Below are 14,827 nucleotides of genomic sequence, written 5' to 3' on the forward strand. Positions count from 1 at the left end.
TTCTCAGTGACAGTGCACTGTTTCAGCAGTTCCGAGTTGTGTGAGTGTGTTCTCAGTAACAGTGCACTATTTCAGCAGTTCCGAGATATGTGTGTGTGTGTTGCAGTTGTATAAGACTCTGGTGCGGTCGCATCTGGAGTATTGTGTGCAGTTTTGGTTGCCATACTATAGGAAGGATGTGGAGGCACTGGAACGGGTGCAGAGGCGGTTTACCAGGATGTTGCCTGGTATGGTAGGAAGATTGTATGAGGAAAGGCTGAGGCATTTGGGTTTTGTTTTCATTGGAGAAAAGAAGGTTTAGGTGTGACTTGATAGAGGTTTACAAGATGATTAGGGGTTTAGATAGGGTTGACCGTGAGAACCTTTTTCCATGTATGGAGTCAGCTATTACGAGGGGGCATAGCTTTAAATTAAGGGGTGGTAGGTATAGGACAGATGTTAGGGGTAGGTTCTTTACTCAGCGAGTCGTGAGTTCATGGAATCCCCTGCCAGTAGCGGTGGTGGACTCTCCCACTTTAAGGGCATTTAAGCGGGCATTGGATAGGCATATGGAGGATAGTGGGCTAGTGTAGGTTAGGTGGGCTTGGATTGGCGCACCATCGAGGGCCAAAGGGCCTGTACTGCGCTGTATTCTTCTATGTTCTATGTTCTTATTCTATGAGGTCCACCTGGCTGACCTCGTTAAAGTCGCTACATTCCTCATCCCATCTTTAGGTTCTTTCCTGCTTTTCATATTCTTCGAGGCCTCTACCTGTCTTCACTTTCCTAAACCTTGCAAATGCTTCCTTTTTCTCTTTGACTAAGCTCACAATTCTTCTTGTCACCCAAGGTGCCCGAATTTTTCCATCTGTATCTTTCATTTTTCACAGGAACATGCTGATGCTGAATTCTAATCAACTGGCCTTTAAAAGTCTCCTCAAGGCAGGTTTGGACGAATGAGTCACTGTCTGAATGGGGGCGGCACGGTGGCACAGTGGTTAGCACTGCTGCCTCACAGCGCCAGAGACCCGGGTTCAATTCCCGTCTCAGGCGACTGACTGTGTGGAGTTTGCACGTTCTCCCCGTGTCTGCGTGGGTTTCCTCCGGGTGCTCCGGTTTCCTCCCACAGTCCAAAGATGTGCAGGGTCAGGTGAATTGGCCATGCTAAATTGCCCCTAGTGTTAGGTAAGGGGTACATGTATGGGTATGGGTGGTTTGCGCTTCGGCGGGTCGGTGTGGACTTGTTGGGCCGAAGGGCCTGTTTCCACACTGTAAGTAATCTAATCTAATCTAATCTAATCTAAAAGTCTCCCACGTATCAGATGTAATTTTACCCTCAAACAGCCACTCCTAATCTACGTTCCCCAGTTCCTGCAGAATATTTTGATAACCTTCCCCTTCACTCGAGGACTATTGTTATCAATTCAGTTTAAGTTTCTGTCATCTTTGGCACAACTCATATTTTTCTACGCTAGAGAGAAAAACCTTCTATTTGCTTGGTTATTTCCTGTAGTTTCAACAGTTTGATTAGTTTGAGCAAGTGCATTTAAATAAATGCTTGCAAGTGTTTTTGTTCAGTTTTGTACATGTTATTGGTTATTTGGGTAGATATAATTCTCCTCAAGGCAGGTTTGGACGAATGAGTCACTGTCTGAATGGGAGTTGTAGGGTGGGAACCCTGCCATCCTTTTGCCTCCTGACCAAACTCAAGGATCGAGAGTGACCATCTCACTAGAAAATATTTGAGGTTCTTAACAAACCACTTAAACTGTTCTGAAATCTGTCCTTCCAAGACCCCAACTGTCCACACTCACCTCTATCCAGGGATCCATGAATATTTCCTGTTGCAGGCAGAGATGTATCAGATTTGGCAATTGAATCCTGACCTCTGATTGGCAGGCAGTTCTCAGGGAGAGATTTCCACTCAACTGAAGGCTTAATCAAGTGTGAGGCCTTAATCAAATGTCCAACTTGATGGAAGTGCCTGATTACCTTCTAATTGTGTCAGGTTTCCTGGACAGGAGCGGTGCAAAGCTCCTGCTGGTTCTCCAATGAGAGGGAGAGAGCCCATTGCACTCATTAAATTCCACCCTTTATTCCAGAGAACAATGACTCGATTCTTAAGTCAAGGTTTGTGTCATTAGTGTGACATCTGCCGACCATTGTGACTACATCAAAGTTGCTGATAACCTTAGAGATCATCTTTATTTAATAATTAACAGCCACAAGTATTGCCTACATTACTTTTGTATGTTGAACAGTGCACTTAATACTAAGCTTGTTTTAAGACTCTTAATGAATTTGTTAGGAGGTTAAAGTGGTGTAAAGTGATCCGAGAAGGTAGTGTGATATTGGGATTCTCAATTCTTGTCAAACTGTTCACTGAGTATTGGAGTAGCTTTAAATGGAGCCCAACAAAAACAACTTGAACCTCAGAGAAACAGTTATCAGTGATGGTTGCATGAAGATTCCCCCTCAGTTAATTTTCAAGTAACTTAGCAACTATCTACTTCATTGGTCTTTGGTTATGGCCCTAATTTATGTGAAGGAGTGATGGGAGTGGAGGAGGAGGAAATTGCTTCCCATACTGAGTTTTTCACGATACCAACAGCACTGACTGATGCTCGCTTGTCTATTTAATTTGAAACATGACCCAACATGAGACAAGGGAGATTTATTGCCTTTTGGAAATACCCAAGAGTTTCATGAGTTTATTTTTAAGGATAAATTATAGGTTAGATAGCCATTGGGTTTGGGAGTATACAACTTGAATCTAACATACATTTAAGGTATATTATTCCCACAGGACAGTCATACTTGCTGTTACCTATTCATGTTGTGAATTCTACAAATGACAAGGGGAGAACAGATATATCTCACTTAAAAAAAAACTTAGACTTTTCAGTTTCACTTTTACCATGCTGATTTCCACCCAAAATAATGTAATTAAAGTATTTCTACTGTCTTCACCAATTAGTAAATAGTGAACGAGTCTGCCTGTTATACCTTTCAGTAGCTGTTGATGACCAACTCTTTTATTCAAGAAAAGTAAAGCAAGACCCTCAAACAATCTGCCTTGCCTACAAAATCAATATAATGTGTCTCAATTTATGCACAAAATGTTTAATGTTCTACCCAATAGCATGTCTTAGATATTGAGGGAGGAGCAATGACAAAGTCACTCAAGAGGTATTGCAGTTTGAGTAGCAGCTGGTAAATCCATCTTGGTTGGATAGTGCTGGTGAACCTTACCTGGTCATTCTTAAACCTCCTAAGCATTGAGGCTGACTTTGTTTTGTTCAGGTTAAAGATAGGTGTGGGGTTGCAAAATCAGCCAGTCGAGCTATACCTAGAATTACATTTTGGTGAAGTCATTCAGTGACTCTAACTTCTCATAAGAGAAATTCTTCTGTTAAGAGAGATTAGAAGATTCATCTGACCATTATTGGAGAAACCTCAAATTTATAAAGATGCTTGACTGTGTAGCAAAGACATCCTGAGCTGCATCATCCATTACCACCACCAATGAGGTCATCAATTGTGGATTGTTGCAGTAGCTTAGCAGTCTGCAAAACAACAAAGCAAACCAGCTTTCCCTGACAATGGCATGAGGTTAGTTAATGTCATTAGTCTGAGCCACCTGGTAAATATATTTATCTCATTTTACAAGTGACATGGGCACCAATAGTTTTAGAAAAGGCACCCCAGTTTTTAAATGATTTCTTCTTTTCCACATCCTTTTGAAGAAACCCTCAGAATTTGGGGGCTAAGTTCAGCCAGTGAATCTATTATCATGGAAGTTTTGGCATCAGAGGTACAGTTGAATTGTTTTTCAAACTGTGGTAAAATGTGCAATTATGTTGTACAGGGGTTGATATTGAGACCATCGCTCTCTTAGATGTGTATTAAAATATGCATTTAGGTATACATGACATCATTTCAAAGTTTGCAGATGACACAAAATATAGTAATATGATAGTAATAGTGAGCAGAATATTAACGAACTGCGAGAAAATATAGACAGTAATGTAATGAGTAAATGAATGACAGGTGACATTTAATGCAAGTGTGTACAAAGTGATCCAATCTAGGGAAAAAAAGAGAAGATTTTAAAATATTCATTCTTGGGAAATAGACAATGCTGCTGAACCACGATTTAGGGTTCATAAAAGATTCACAAAGATGTTGCCAGGGTTGGAGGATTTGAGTTATAGGGAGAGGCTGAATAGGCTGGGGCTGTTTTCCCTGGAGCATCAGAGGCTGAGGGGTGACCTAAAAGAGGTTTATAAAATCATGATGGGCAAGGATATGGTAATATACAAGATTTTTCTCCGGGTTGCGGGAGTCCAGAACTAGAGGGCATAAATTTAGGCTGAGAGGGGAAAGATTTAAAAGGGACCTAAGGGATGAACTTTTCACGTGGACGGTGGTGAATGTATGGAATGAGCTGCCAGGGGAAGTGGTGGAGGCTGGTACAATTACAACATTTAAAAGGCACCTGGATGGGTATATGGATATGAAAGGTTTAGAGGGACACAGGCCAAGTGCTTGCAAATGGGACTAGATTAATTTAGGATATCTCGTCAGCATGGACAAGTTGGACTGAAGGGACTGTTTCCATGCTGTACATCTCTATGACTCTGTGATACAATTGTGCAGCCCTGTTGCCCTTGAGGGGATGTTGGTATAGGAGAAGTATTATAAACTCAGAGGTACAATTACAAGAAGGAACAGGAACAGAGATGCCTGCAGGTGAAGTGATAGACCAAATTAAGAATGCTATTTTAAAATTCATGTGAATCCTTACTTTCTCAAATTGAGAAATTAGTATACAAAATCAACAATATGATGCTGAACCTTTCTTAAACACTATTTATGTCACCATCTAGGGCAAAATCGCCATAGTCCTGTCAGTCCATAGGCCTGCTCTCTTGTTAGAGAGATTCAGCAGGTGGTGGTTTAATCTGAGTCATCACGCCTCAGGCAAGGGGAGAGGTTGAGACAGAGAATCCTTCATGGTAACCTCAGCTGGTGTGGGAATTGAATCCACGCTGTTGTTGTTGTTCTGCTTCACAAAACAGCCATTGAACCTACCAAACTACCCGACCCCCGTCCGGAATACTGTGGCTAATTAGGAGGGATGTCGATGCCTTAAGGAAAGTGGAGAGAATTTGATTAGAATGGCATCAATGTGAAGTACGTCCTTCACATAAGGACTAAACTGGGCTTGTACTCATAAGAGCAGAGATTCGGAGATTTGAAAGATATGTTCAAAATCGTGAAGGGTGTAATAGGTTAAGTATGAAGAAATTATTTACCATGGCAGAGGGTCACAGAACCAAGGATGATGTGAAGAAATGATTTTGCAAAGCACGTTGCATTCACTATGTGAAAGGGTATTGTTAGTAAATTCAAAAATAATTTTCAATGGGGCATTGAATAAATAATTAAAGGAAATGTGTGGAGGACTATGGATAAGTGCAAGAGTGTGGGACTAATTAATTAGCTCTTTCTACAGTGTAATGGTCTGAATGACCTCTCCCCTTACTCTTCTTCCTCGATCAGTGCTCATCTGTTTTCAGTTAAAGAGGTATCTTTTTTAGTGTATGAAAGCTATTGGATTTACTGTTGTTACTTTGTCATCCTAAAAAAAAATCTAAAATTAGTTTGCTGTAAGGATTTTAAATAATTTTTATTCAAGATGTTAACATTAATAATGCTACTTCGGATCATTTGGGGATTAGAGGCTTGACATCGAATAACCTTAAGGATCCATACTGAATCAAAGTAAGCACTCAAGTCTCAAAGAAAACTATCAATGTAATATTCTCCCAATCAACCTATAGTATTTAATGGCTGTGACATATTCACATCTTTAGCTGCTTATAAACTGCTTTTCAAACTTCTCAAAGACTATGCTCATAGAGGAATGTAATTCCTCTTTAATGAAGAAAACTATCAACTGAGTCAGTAATGGATCTTGCGTAATTGTTTAGTTTCTGATAGTTCTGCTCAAAGTTTGCATTACTGGTAAGGGAGTATCTCACAGTTGTACTGATGGAGGATACATCGGTGGACTCATGCAGCGAGGCAATCTGAGTATAGCACAGGAAAAGGAACGGTGAAATCACAATGCTGGGGGTATACTACAGGCTGGAGAAAGTGAGGACTGCAGATGCTGGAGATCAGAGCTTAAAAATGTGTTGCTGGAAAAGCGCAGCAGGTCAGGCAGCATCAAAGGAACAGGAGAATCGATGTTTCGGGCATAAGCCCTTCTTCAGGAATACTACAGGCCTCCCAACAGCCAGTGGGAGATAGAGGAGAGAATATGTGGATGGATTTTGGCAAGATGTAAAAACAGCAGGGTTGTTGTTGTGGGGCACACTATGTACTAGGGGCTTGGATGAGGCAGAATTTGTAAGGACCATTCAGGACGGTTTCTTGACACTGTCTGTAAACTATCCAGCAGGGAAGGGATAAATTGGACCTGGTATTGGGAAGTGAGCCCAGCCAGGTGAGTGAAGTTTCAGTGAGGGAGCATTTTGGGAGTAGTGACCAGGATATCATGAGTTTAAGATACTCGCGGATAGGGATAACTGCAGCCCTCAGGTGAAAGTGTTTAACGGGAGAAGTCAAACTTCAACAATATTAGGCAGAAACTGGAGAATGTTGATTGGAGGTGGCTGTTTAAGGATAAATCCGTATCAGTCAGCCATGTGGGAGTATTTCAAATAGCAGTTGATAAGAGTTTAGGAGCAGCTGTTTCTGCGAGAATTCTGGATAGGTATGGCAAGTTATGTGAACCTTGGGTGACCAGGGATGCTATGACCTTGGTCAACAAGAAAAAAGAAGCATACATAAGATATAGGAAAATGGGAACTGATGAAGCCCTTAAAGTATATAAGGAGATTAGGAAAGAACTTAAACAACGAATTCAAAGGGCTAAAAAGGGATCATGAAAAGTCGCTAGCAAACAGGATTAAGGAGAATGCCAAGGCTTTTTATGTACATAAAAAGCAAAAGCGTCACCAGGAAAAGGGTTGGCCCACTCAAGGGCAAAGGAAGGAATCTATATGTGGAGCATGAAAAGGTAGGTGAGGTCCTAAATGAACCAAAGAAAAGGAATTGGTGGAGGATGATCTCATGAAAGGGAGTGTCGAATTTCTAAGTCAAGTTGCTATTAAAAAGGAAGAAGTGTTGTGCATCTTAAAACAGATAAGTCCCCAGATCCCAATTGGATCTATCCCAGAATATTGAGGGAGGCAAGAGAACAAATTTCTGGAGCATTGACAGACATCTTAGGAGGTGAAAATGAGGACTGGAGATCAGAGTCAAGAATGTGGTGCTGGAAAAGCACAGCAGGTCAGGTAGCATCTGAGGAGCAAGAGAATCGACTGGCTTAGTCATAGGAGACAGAGGGTAGTGGTAGAATGATGCTTTTCGGAATGGAGGGCTGTGACTAGAGGTGTTCCACAGGGATCAGTGCTGGCAGTTTTGCTGTTCGTGAGCTGCATAAATGATTTGGAGGAAAAAGTGCTGGTCTAATTAATAAGTTTGTGGATGATACAAAGATGGTGGAGTTGTGGAGAGTGATGAGGATTGTCAGAGGATATAGCAGGATATAGATCAGTTGGAGGCATGGGCAGAAAAATGGTGGATGAAATTTATTCTGGTGATGCATCTTGGCAGGTCAGGTACGGGTGAAAATTATACAGTGAACGGCAGAACCTTTCGGAGTATTGATATGCAGAGCGATCTCGGTGTGCAGGTTCCCAGATCATTGAAGATGGCAACATGGGTAGATAAGGTAGTGAAAAGGGCTTTTGGAATGCTTGCCATCAATGGAAGTAGCATTGAGTATAAGGGTAGACAAGTTATGCTGCAGCTTTAAAGAACCTCAGTGAGGCCACACTTAGAATATTGCATATAGTTCTGGTCACCACACTACCATTAGGATGTGGATGCATTGGAGAGGATATAGGAAAGTTTTACCAGAATGCTGCCTGGTATATAGGATTATAGCTATGCAGAAATGTTGGTCAGACTGAGTTTGTTTTCACTGGAACATGGGAGGTTGAGGGGCGAACTGATAGAAGTTTATATGATTGTGAATGGTGTGGATAGAGTGGAAAGTATGAGGCTTTTTCCCCCAGGGTGGAGGGGTCAATTACTACAGGACGCAGATTCGATGTGCGAGGCAAGCTTTTCACAGAAATGGTGGTGAGGGCCTGGAACACGCTGCCAGAGGAGATGGTGGAATGAGTAAATGAATAGGAAGGAAATAGAGGGATACGGATCCTGTCAGTGAAGACAGTTTTAGTATGGAAGGACAAAATGTGTTGGCACAGGCTTGGAGGGCTGAAGGGTCTGGTCTTGTGCTGTTTTGTTCTTTGTTTTTGTATTGTTTTGTAAACCATGAAGCAGAAAGCATGATTTGAGCAGAAAACTGCTAGTTAGTTGATCCTTTGAACAGACAGGCTTATTGTGTAGCTACAAAAGGATTCATTGCAGTCTGCTGTTAAACATCTGCATTGCTTCAGAAAGTGTATACAAGCAAGTAGTTGACTGCCACTTTAATCAGTAATTTGGGAGGAGGACGGGCAAATATGGCAAGGCAAACGTTTTGTCACTGCGGGTTCAACTATCCGCTTCTTCCAGCGATTGGTATTTCCTCATTGGCTGGGAACAACATCTTTAAACTGTCTGTGTCTAAGTGCAACAACTTGCCACTTTAAGGAAGTGCAATTTCAATTGTATTTTAATCTTTTTTTGATTCACGCGATTAATCATTAACTGACAAACCTCTGGCCTAACAGTCTTACCAGCATATGATACTGAGTCCCAGTCGGAGTGCATTTTCTTGCTGTGCTTTAGGTGAGGTGACCAGAAATTCATTGCTCCTGTTTTCTCAGGCGGACTGGATATGCTAAGTGTGCTCACACATTAAAGGCAGGAAGGAGCTGATCTTTCAAACAATACCTCTGTATATTCCCCTTGGAAAGACCATTTATTCCAAAGAGCTCTTGATGCATCATTAATGAAAGGATGATAACCTATATTTAGTATTATTACACTGTTAATGAATAAAGAGGGTGACACAACATTGAATTCAAGTCGTATTCACTTCACTACTTCCTTGGGATATGTTGCTGCAGGAGGATTATGCCTGACACCCTTCATAACTGATGTGAATGTGAGCTGCTTGGAGACCCTATACAAAAGTCCAACACTAATTCTTCATCCAGTTTCTTCCTCTCTTTTAGGGAGGCAGCTATCTTTCCTCAGTGACTGCTTGACAATATTTTTGCTGAGACTAAACATGTATCAAACCAGAACATATTCATGCACATAAAGCACTGTCCACAGTTGAACAATTGGAAAGAATTGTGTTTTTATTTTTGCTGTTACGTTTTTGTGGAATCATGAAATTAGAATCAGGAGATGAAAGGGTTTGGTGAGAAAGCAGGAACAGGATACTGAGTTGGATCGTGATCATTTTGGAATGGCAGAGTCGGCTCAAGTGCCGACTGGCCTACTCCTTCTACTTTCTCTGCTTTTGTGTAAAATGATTCAACGCAGGAGGTGGCTGCCAGGACATTGTGCCTGTGCTGGTTCTGGTAGAGCTAGTTAGTCTCACATCCTTTGTCTCTCCAAGATCTGTAAGTTTTTTCTCTTCAAATGTTTATCTAATTCCACTTTAAAGTTGTGATTAGAACTGCTTCTGCCACCCTTTTAGGCAATGCATTTTTGCTCATAACAGTTTCTTAAATAAATAAATATTTCCCCATGTTCCCGCTTATTCTTTTGCTTATCACTTTGAATCGGTGTGCTCTAATTACCAACCTTCTGTCACTAGAAACTGTTTATTCTTATTTTCTCTGATGGCTTCCTACTTGATGACTTTGAACACTTCTCTCAAATTTCCTTTTAACCTTCTCTGTTCTGAGAAAAACAACTCCACTTTCTCCCAGTCTCTGCACATAACTTGAAGTTTCTTATTCATGATACCATTCTCGTAAATCTCTTGCATCTCTGTCCGATCTTGACATCCAGTCAACCCCAGTGTGGGACCTCTTCAGTGTTCTTTGAAGATTTAGCATAACTTAATTTGATAAGTAACAGAACAATAATAATCATTCAGGATAGTGCTGAGTGTTACATTAATGACGTGGTAAATTTACACACGTTGACATCAAAGCAGAACAGGTAATTTTTTCATTGTCTTGGCTAACATTCCTCTTTTAATCACATAATTTAGTGACCAATTTGTTTTTTCATGAGATCCCAATTTATGCAAAATGGGACCACATATTCAAATTTTGAGTTTCAAAGAAATTTGTTTCAAATTCAAGGCTCTGTGTTGTTTGTGAGGAATAATAATAATAGATGATTTTTTTTCATTTTAACTTTCAATTTCTTCAAGCCAGTTTTCTCATGCTTTGAGTCCTTGGAAAATACATTCTGTTATGCACTAAAGATATTTGAAGGTGCAGTTGGAGATGGGAGACTGGTTAGCAAGTCTAGATCTCATGGAATACAGGGAGAACTAGCCATTGGGATATAGAACTGGCTTGAAGGTAGAAAACAGGGGCTAGTGGTGGAGGGTTGCTTTTCAGACTGGAAGCCTGTGACCAGTGGAGTGCCACAAGGATCGTTGCTGGGTCCACTGCTTTTCATTTTTTATTTGGATGCGTGCATAAGAGATAAAGTTAGTAAATTTGCAGATGACATCAAAACTGGAGATGTAGTGGACAACAAAGAAAGTTACCTCAGTTTACAACAGGATCTTGATCACATGGGCCAATGAGGAGTGGCAGATGGAGTGTAATTTAGATAAGTGTGAGCTACTGCATTTTAGAAAAGCAAATCCGAGCAGGACTTATACACTTAATGGCAAGGTCCTGGGGAGTGTTGCTGAACAAAGAGACCTTGGATTACTGGTTCATAGCTCCTTGAAAGTGGAGTCGCAGATAGATAGGATAGTGAAGAAGTATTGAGTACAGGAGTTGGGAGGTCATGTTGCAGCTGTAAGAACACTGGTTAGGCCACTTTTGGAATATTGTTTACAATTCTGGTGTTGTGAAACTTGAAAGGGTTCAGAAAAGATTTACAAGGATGTTGTCAGGGTTGGAGGATTTGAGGTATAGGGAGAGGCTGAACAGGCTGGGGCTGTTTTCCCTGGAGCGTCGGAGGCTGAGGGGTGACCTTATAGAGGTTTCTAAAATCATGAGGGGCATGGACAGGATAAATAGACAAAGTCTTTTCCCTGGGGTGGGGGAGTCCAGAACTAGAGGACATAAGTTTACAGTGAGAGGGAAAAGATATAAAAGAGATATAAAAGATATAAAAGGGGTAAGTTTTTCATGCAGAGGGTGGTGCGTGTATGGAATGAGCTGCCATGGGTAGTGGTGGAGGCTGGTACAATTGCAGCATTTAAAAGGCATCTGGATGGGTATATGAATGGGAAGAGTTTAGAGGGATATGGGCCAAGTTCTGGCAAATGGGACTAGACTAGGTTAGGATATCTGGTCGGCATGGACAAGTTGGACCGAAGGGTCTGTTTCCGTGCTGTACATTTCTATGATTCAATGGGCAATTATTGCTGCCCCAGCCAGTGATACCCACAACCCACAAGTGAGTAGAAAAAAACATTTAATTTTATTTAAAATGTTACCAAAAGATCTTAACTTAAGGCTACAACAATGGAAATTCCTATTTAGAAGAATCAACCATCAACTGCATCACTTATCACACTTCCAGGTGGTGTTATTGGCTTTAACAGTGTGAAAACTATCACGTCCTATTCACTGCCACATCTCTGACTAATCCAATGAACCTGAGGTTGTGATAATTTATTACAATAATGAAGGAGGTAATCAGAGTACAGTCTGACAGCATCAACTTGAAACACCAATTTACAATGAAAGTTGTAACCTCTGGGTGAGTGGAGGCAAAGGGTGGATAAGGGTTAGAATGTAAACATTGGTTAGACATGACAATAAGTGCGATGTAAGAGAAAAAAATTACAAGATAATCAAATATCAAAGCCTTCCCTTCCCTGACACTGTCAGCTAAATCCAGGCTTTAGGGTGCAATCTTTTACGTGACTTCCACAATATTAAATTGACATTACACAGCCTTATTTTCACTGTCTCCTTTTCCTAGGGTTAGTACAGCTATAATTTCACCATTACCCTTATTGAGAAGGAAAGTTTAGTTAACACCCATGCCATCTTTGTCTCTCTCTCTCTCTCTCCCTCTCTCTCTCTCTCTCTCTCCCCCCCCCCCCCCCCCCCTCCCCATCCCCCCAACCCCACTCAAAAGTATGAAATCTGAGCCTAGTGGAGAGGTGTCATAGGAGATCAGCTTATTGGCTGTTCAAAGATAACAAGCAAAGATCATAATTCTTAATTGGTATTCCTTTTTTTTGAAAGGGCATCAGTTTTGAGATCCACTTGTAAAGAGTTACCAGATAGTACCTTTGCAAATTTTCTTTGGGATTTTAAGATTAGATAAAGATAAAGACACGACATGATGAATTATAAGATAACCAGTAATCACTTTTCCATAGAATAGAACAGCTGAATCATGAACATGAGGAAGAATTGTCAACACTAACTGAAAAAGTAAACAGTTCTCGCAGCTTTACCACAAGTTTCCAGAACCAAGTGGAGGCTATACAGTAAGTATAGACTTTCCCCAAAAAGGCACAGGATGATTTTCAAGAAAATCAATCAGTACATTGCATCTTTTTAACTGGTTTGTCAAATCCATCACGCATTACTGTCATTGTATGGGCAATTGAAAGTTAAAAAAACCATAGATGCTCCATGTGTCTTGGGTATTTTATCAGGCATCAAATATTGTTTATTGTCTGCTCACAAGGATATGTAATGCAGTGGACACTAGCTTTTCATGTAAGGTGTCAAATGAAGCAAATTCTACTGGTAAGCATTGAAGGGAAAGGTGTAATGTCGGGTGTGGAAGTATGATCAAAAGCAACAGCATGACTGATGGGGGACAGTAGACTGTTATATCTGGCACGTTAACTCGATATTCCTAGGGCTGTGGGAGTGAGGTGGGTTGATCAAGATAGATGGGTAAGGTGGGAATGTGGGGAATTTCAAGGTCAATCAGGTTAATTGGCAGGGTTATCAGAAAAGGAATGTTAACACTGGAGGGTTCACCAGCTGTCAGAAGAGGCTGTCTCTGAGACTCAATGCATTGGTTAGGTGGATTGGCCATGTTAAATTGCCAATAGTTTCCAGGGATGTGCAGGCTAGGTGGATTAGCCATGGGAAATGTAGTGTTACAGGGTGGGGGTTTGGGGGGCTCTTCGGAGGCTCAGTGTGGACTTGATGGGCTGAATGGCTTGATTCCACACTGTAATGATTCTATGCATGAGAAATGACTGGTGTTTCCTTCCATTGTGGTGTAAACAAGTCATTGAGTCATAGAGATGTACAGCACAGAAACAGACCATTCGGTCCAAATTGTCCATGTTGAACAGATATCCTAAAACTAATCTAATCCCATTTGGCCCATATCGCTCTAAATCCTTCCGATTCATATACCCATCCTGATGTCTTTTCAATGTTGTAATAGTACCTGCCTCCATCATTTTCTCTGGCAGCTCATTCCGTACATGCACCACTCTCTGTGTGAAAAGGTTGTGCCTTAGGTCCCTTTAAAATTTTTCCCCTCTCACCCTAAAGCTATGCTCTCTATTTCTGGACTCCCCACCCCAGGGAAAAGACCTTGTCCATTTACCCTATTCATGCCCCTCATGATTTTTCATCTCTGTAAGGTCACCCCTCAGCCTCCGGCACTCCAGGGGAAACAGCCCTAGCCTATTCAACCTCTCCCTATAACTAAAATCCTTCAACCCTGGCAACATCATTGTAAATCTTTTCTGAACCCTTTCAAGTTTCACAACATCCTTCCAATAGGAGGGAGACCAGAGTTGCACGCAATATTTCAAAAGTGGCCTAACCAATGTCCTGTAGAGCCGCAACATGACCTCCCAACTCCTGTACTCAATGCTCTGACCAACAAAGGAAAGCATATCACAAATAAATGGAATGAGCAGGGTAGTGTTTCATTCTGTGAGGGTGGGGGCATCCGTGTTACACAGACATCGATAGAATACAGGTGAAAGGCGCACATGCGATGTGAACAGTATGGCATTAAGCCACCATAAGCAATTTTGACCACAAGCAATTGTAGTCTTGAAAGAGTCACCCTTTCGCAAGCACCTTTCAAGTTCCCATAGCTTGTAGATGATGTAGGAGATGCTCACTTCATGCACTGGAGCATAAAACCTCATGTATCTCCAAGGATGATGAGGCTGTGTATCTTCAATCAAACCACAGAAGCATTACGGTGCGCAAGGAGACCATTCAGCCCACCAGGATGCCTGCACTGCTCTTCAAATGAACATCTTTACCGCATGCAATCTCCTACGTTTTCCCAATAACCTTGCACCCTACTTCTATGCAACAAAAATCCAATACCCTCTTGAATGCCTCACTTGAACCTGCCTCCACCACATTTGAAGGCAGTGCATTCCATCTGTTAACAACTCACTGAATGAAAAGAAGATTTTGTTAAGTCATATTTGCTTCTTTTACAGATCACTTTAAATCTATGTGCTCACAAGCAGAAACAGTTTTTCTCTTGACAACTCTATCCTAAATCTTGTAGTTGCAGCTCGACAGATATTTTCTCACATATCTGATAAGAAAGTGAACAATATATTTACAAATATGTGAATGTATTTACAATAAGGTGTCATTGGTGCTGCCTGTGTGCCCTCAGAAGGTCATTATCTTCCTCTCCCTTCCACCAC

General features: G+C 41.3%; 1 protein-coding gene across 5 annotated transcripts in view; it reads left to right on the plus strand.

Moving 5' to 3' along the window:
- LOC122552612 (coiled-coil domain-containing protein 158-like) overlaps positions 1–14,827 on the plus strand; it is a 172,270-nt gene that overhangs the window by 73,775 nt on the left and 83,668 nt on the right. For 4 of the 5 annotated variants that reach the window (XR_006312432.1, XM_043695369.1, XM_043695388.1 and 1 more), the window contains exon 9: positions 12,551–12,661. The exons of the other annotated variant lie outside the window; for it this stretch is intronic. Coding sequence is in view for 3 of the 4 variants with exons in the window: in XM_043695369.1 (XP_043551304.1) it covers positions 12,551–12,661 (111 nt within the window). In the remaining variant the exon portion in view is untranslated. The remainder of the gene's footprint in view (positions 1–12,550; positions 12,662–14,827) is intronic. 5 annotated transcript variants of the gene reach the window in all.

The sequence above is a fragment of the Chiloscyllium plagiosum genome, chromosome 1 (assembly GCF_004010195.1).
Source record: "Chiloscyllium plagiosum isolate BGI_BamShark_2017 chromosome 1, ASM401019v2, whole genome shotgun sequence".
Lineage (NCBI taxonomy): Eukaryota > Metazoa > Chordata > Chondrichthyes > Orectolobiformes > Hemiscylliidae > Chiloscyllium > Chiloscyllium plagiosum.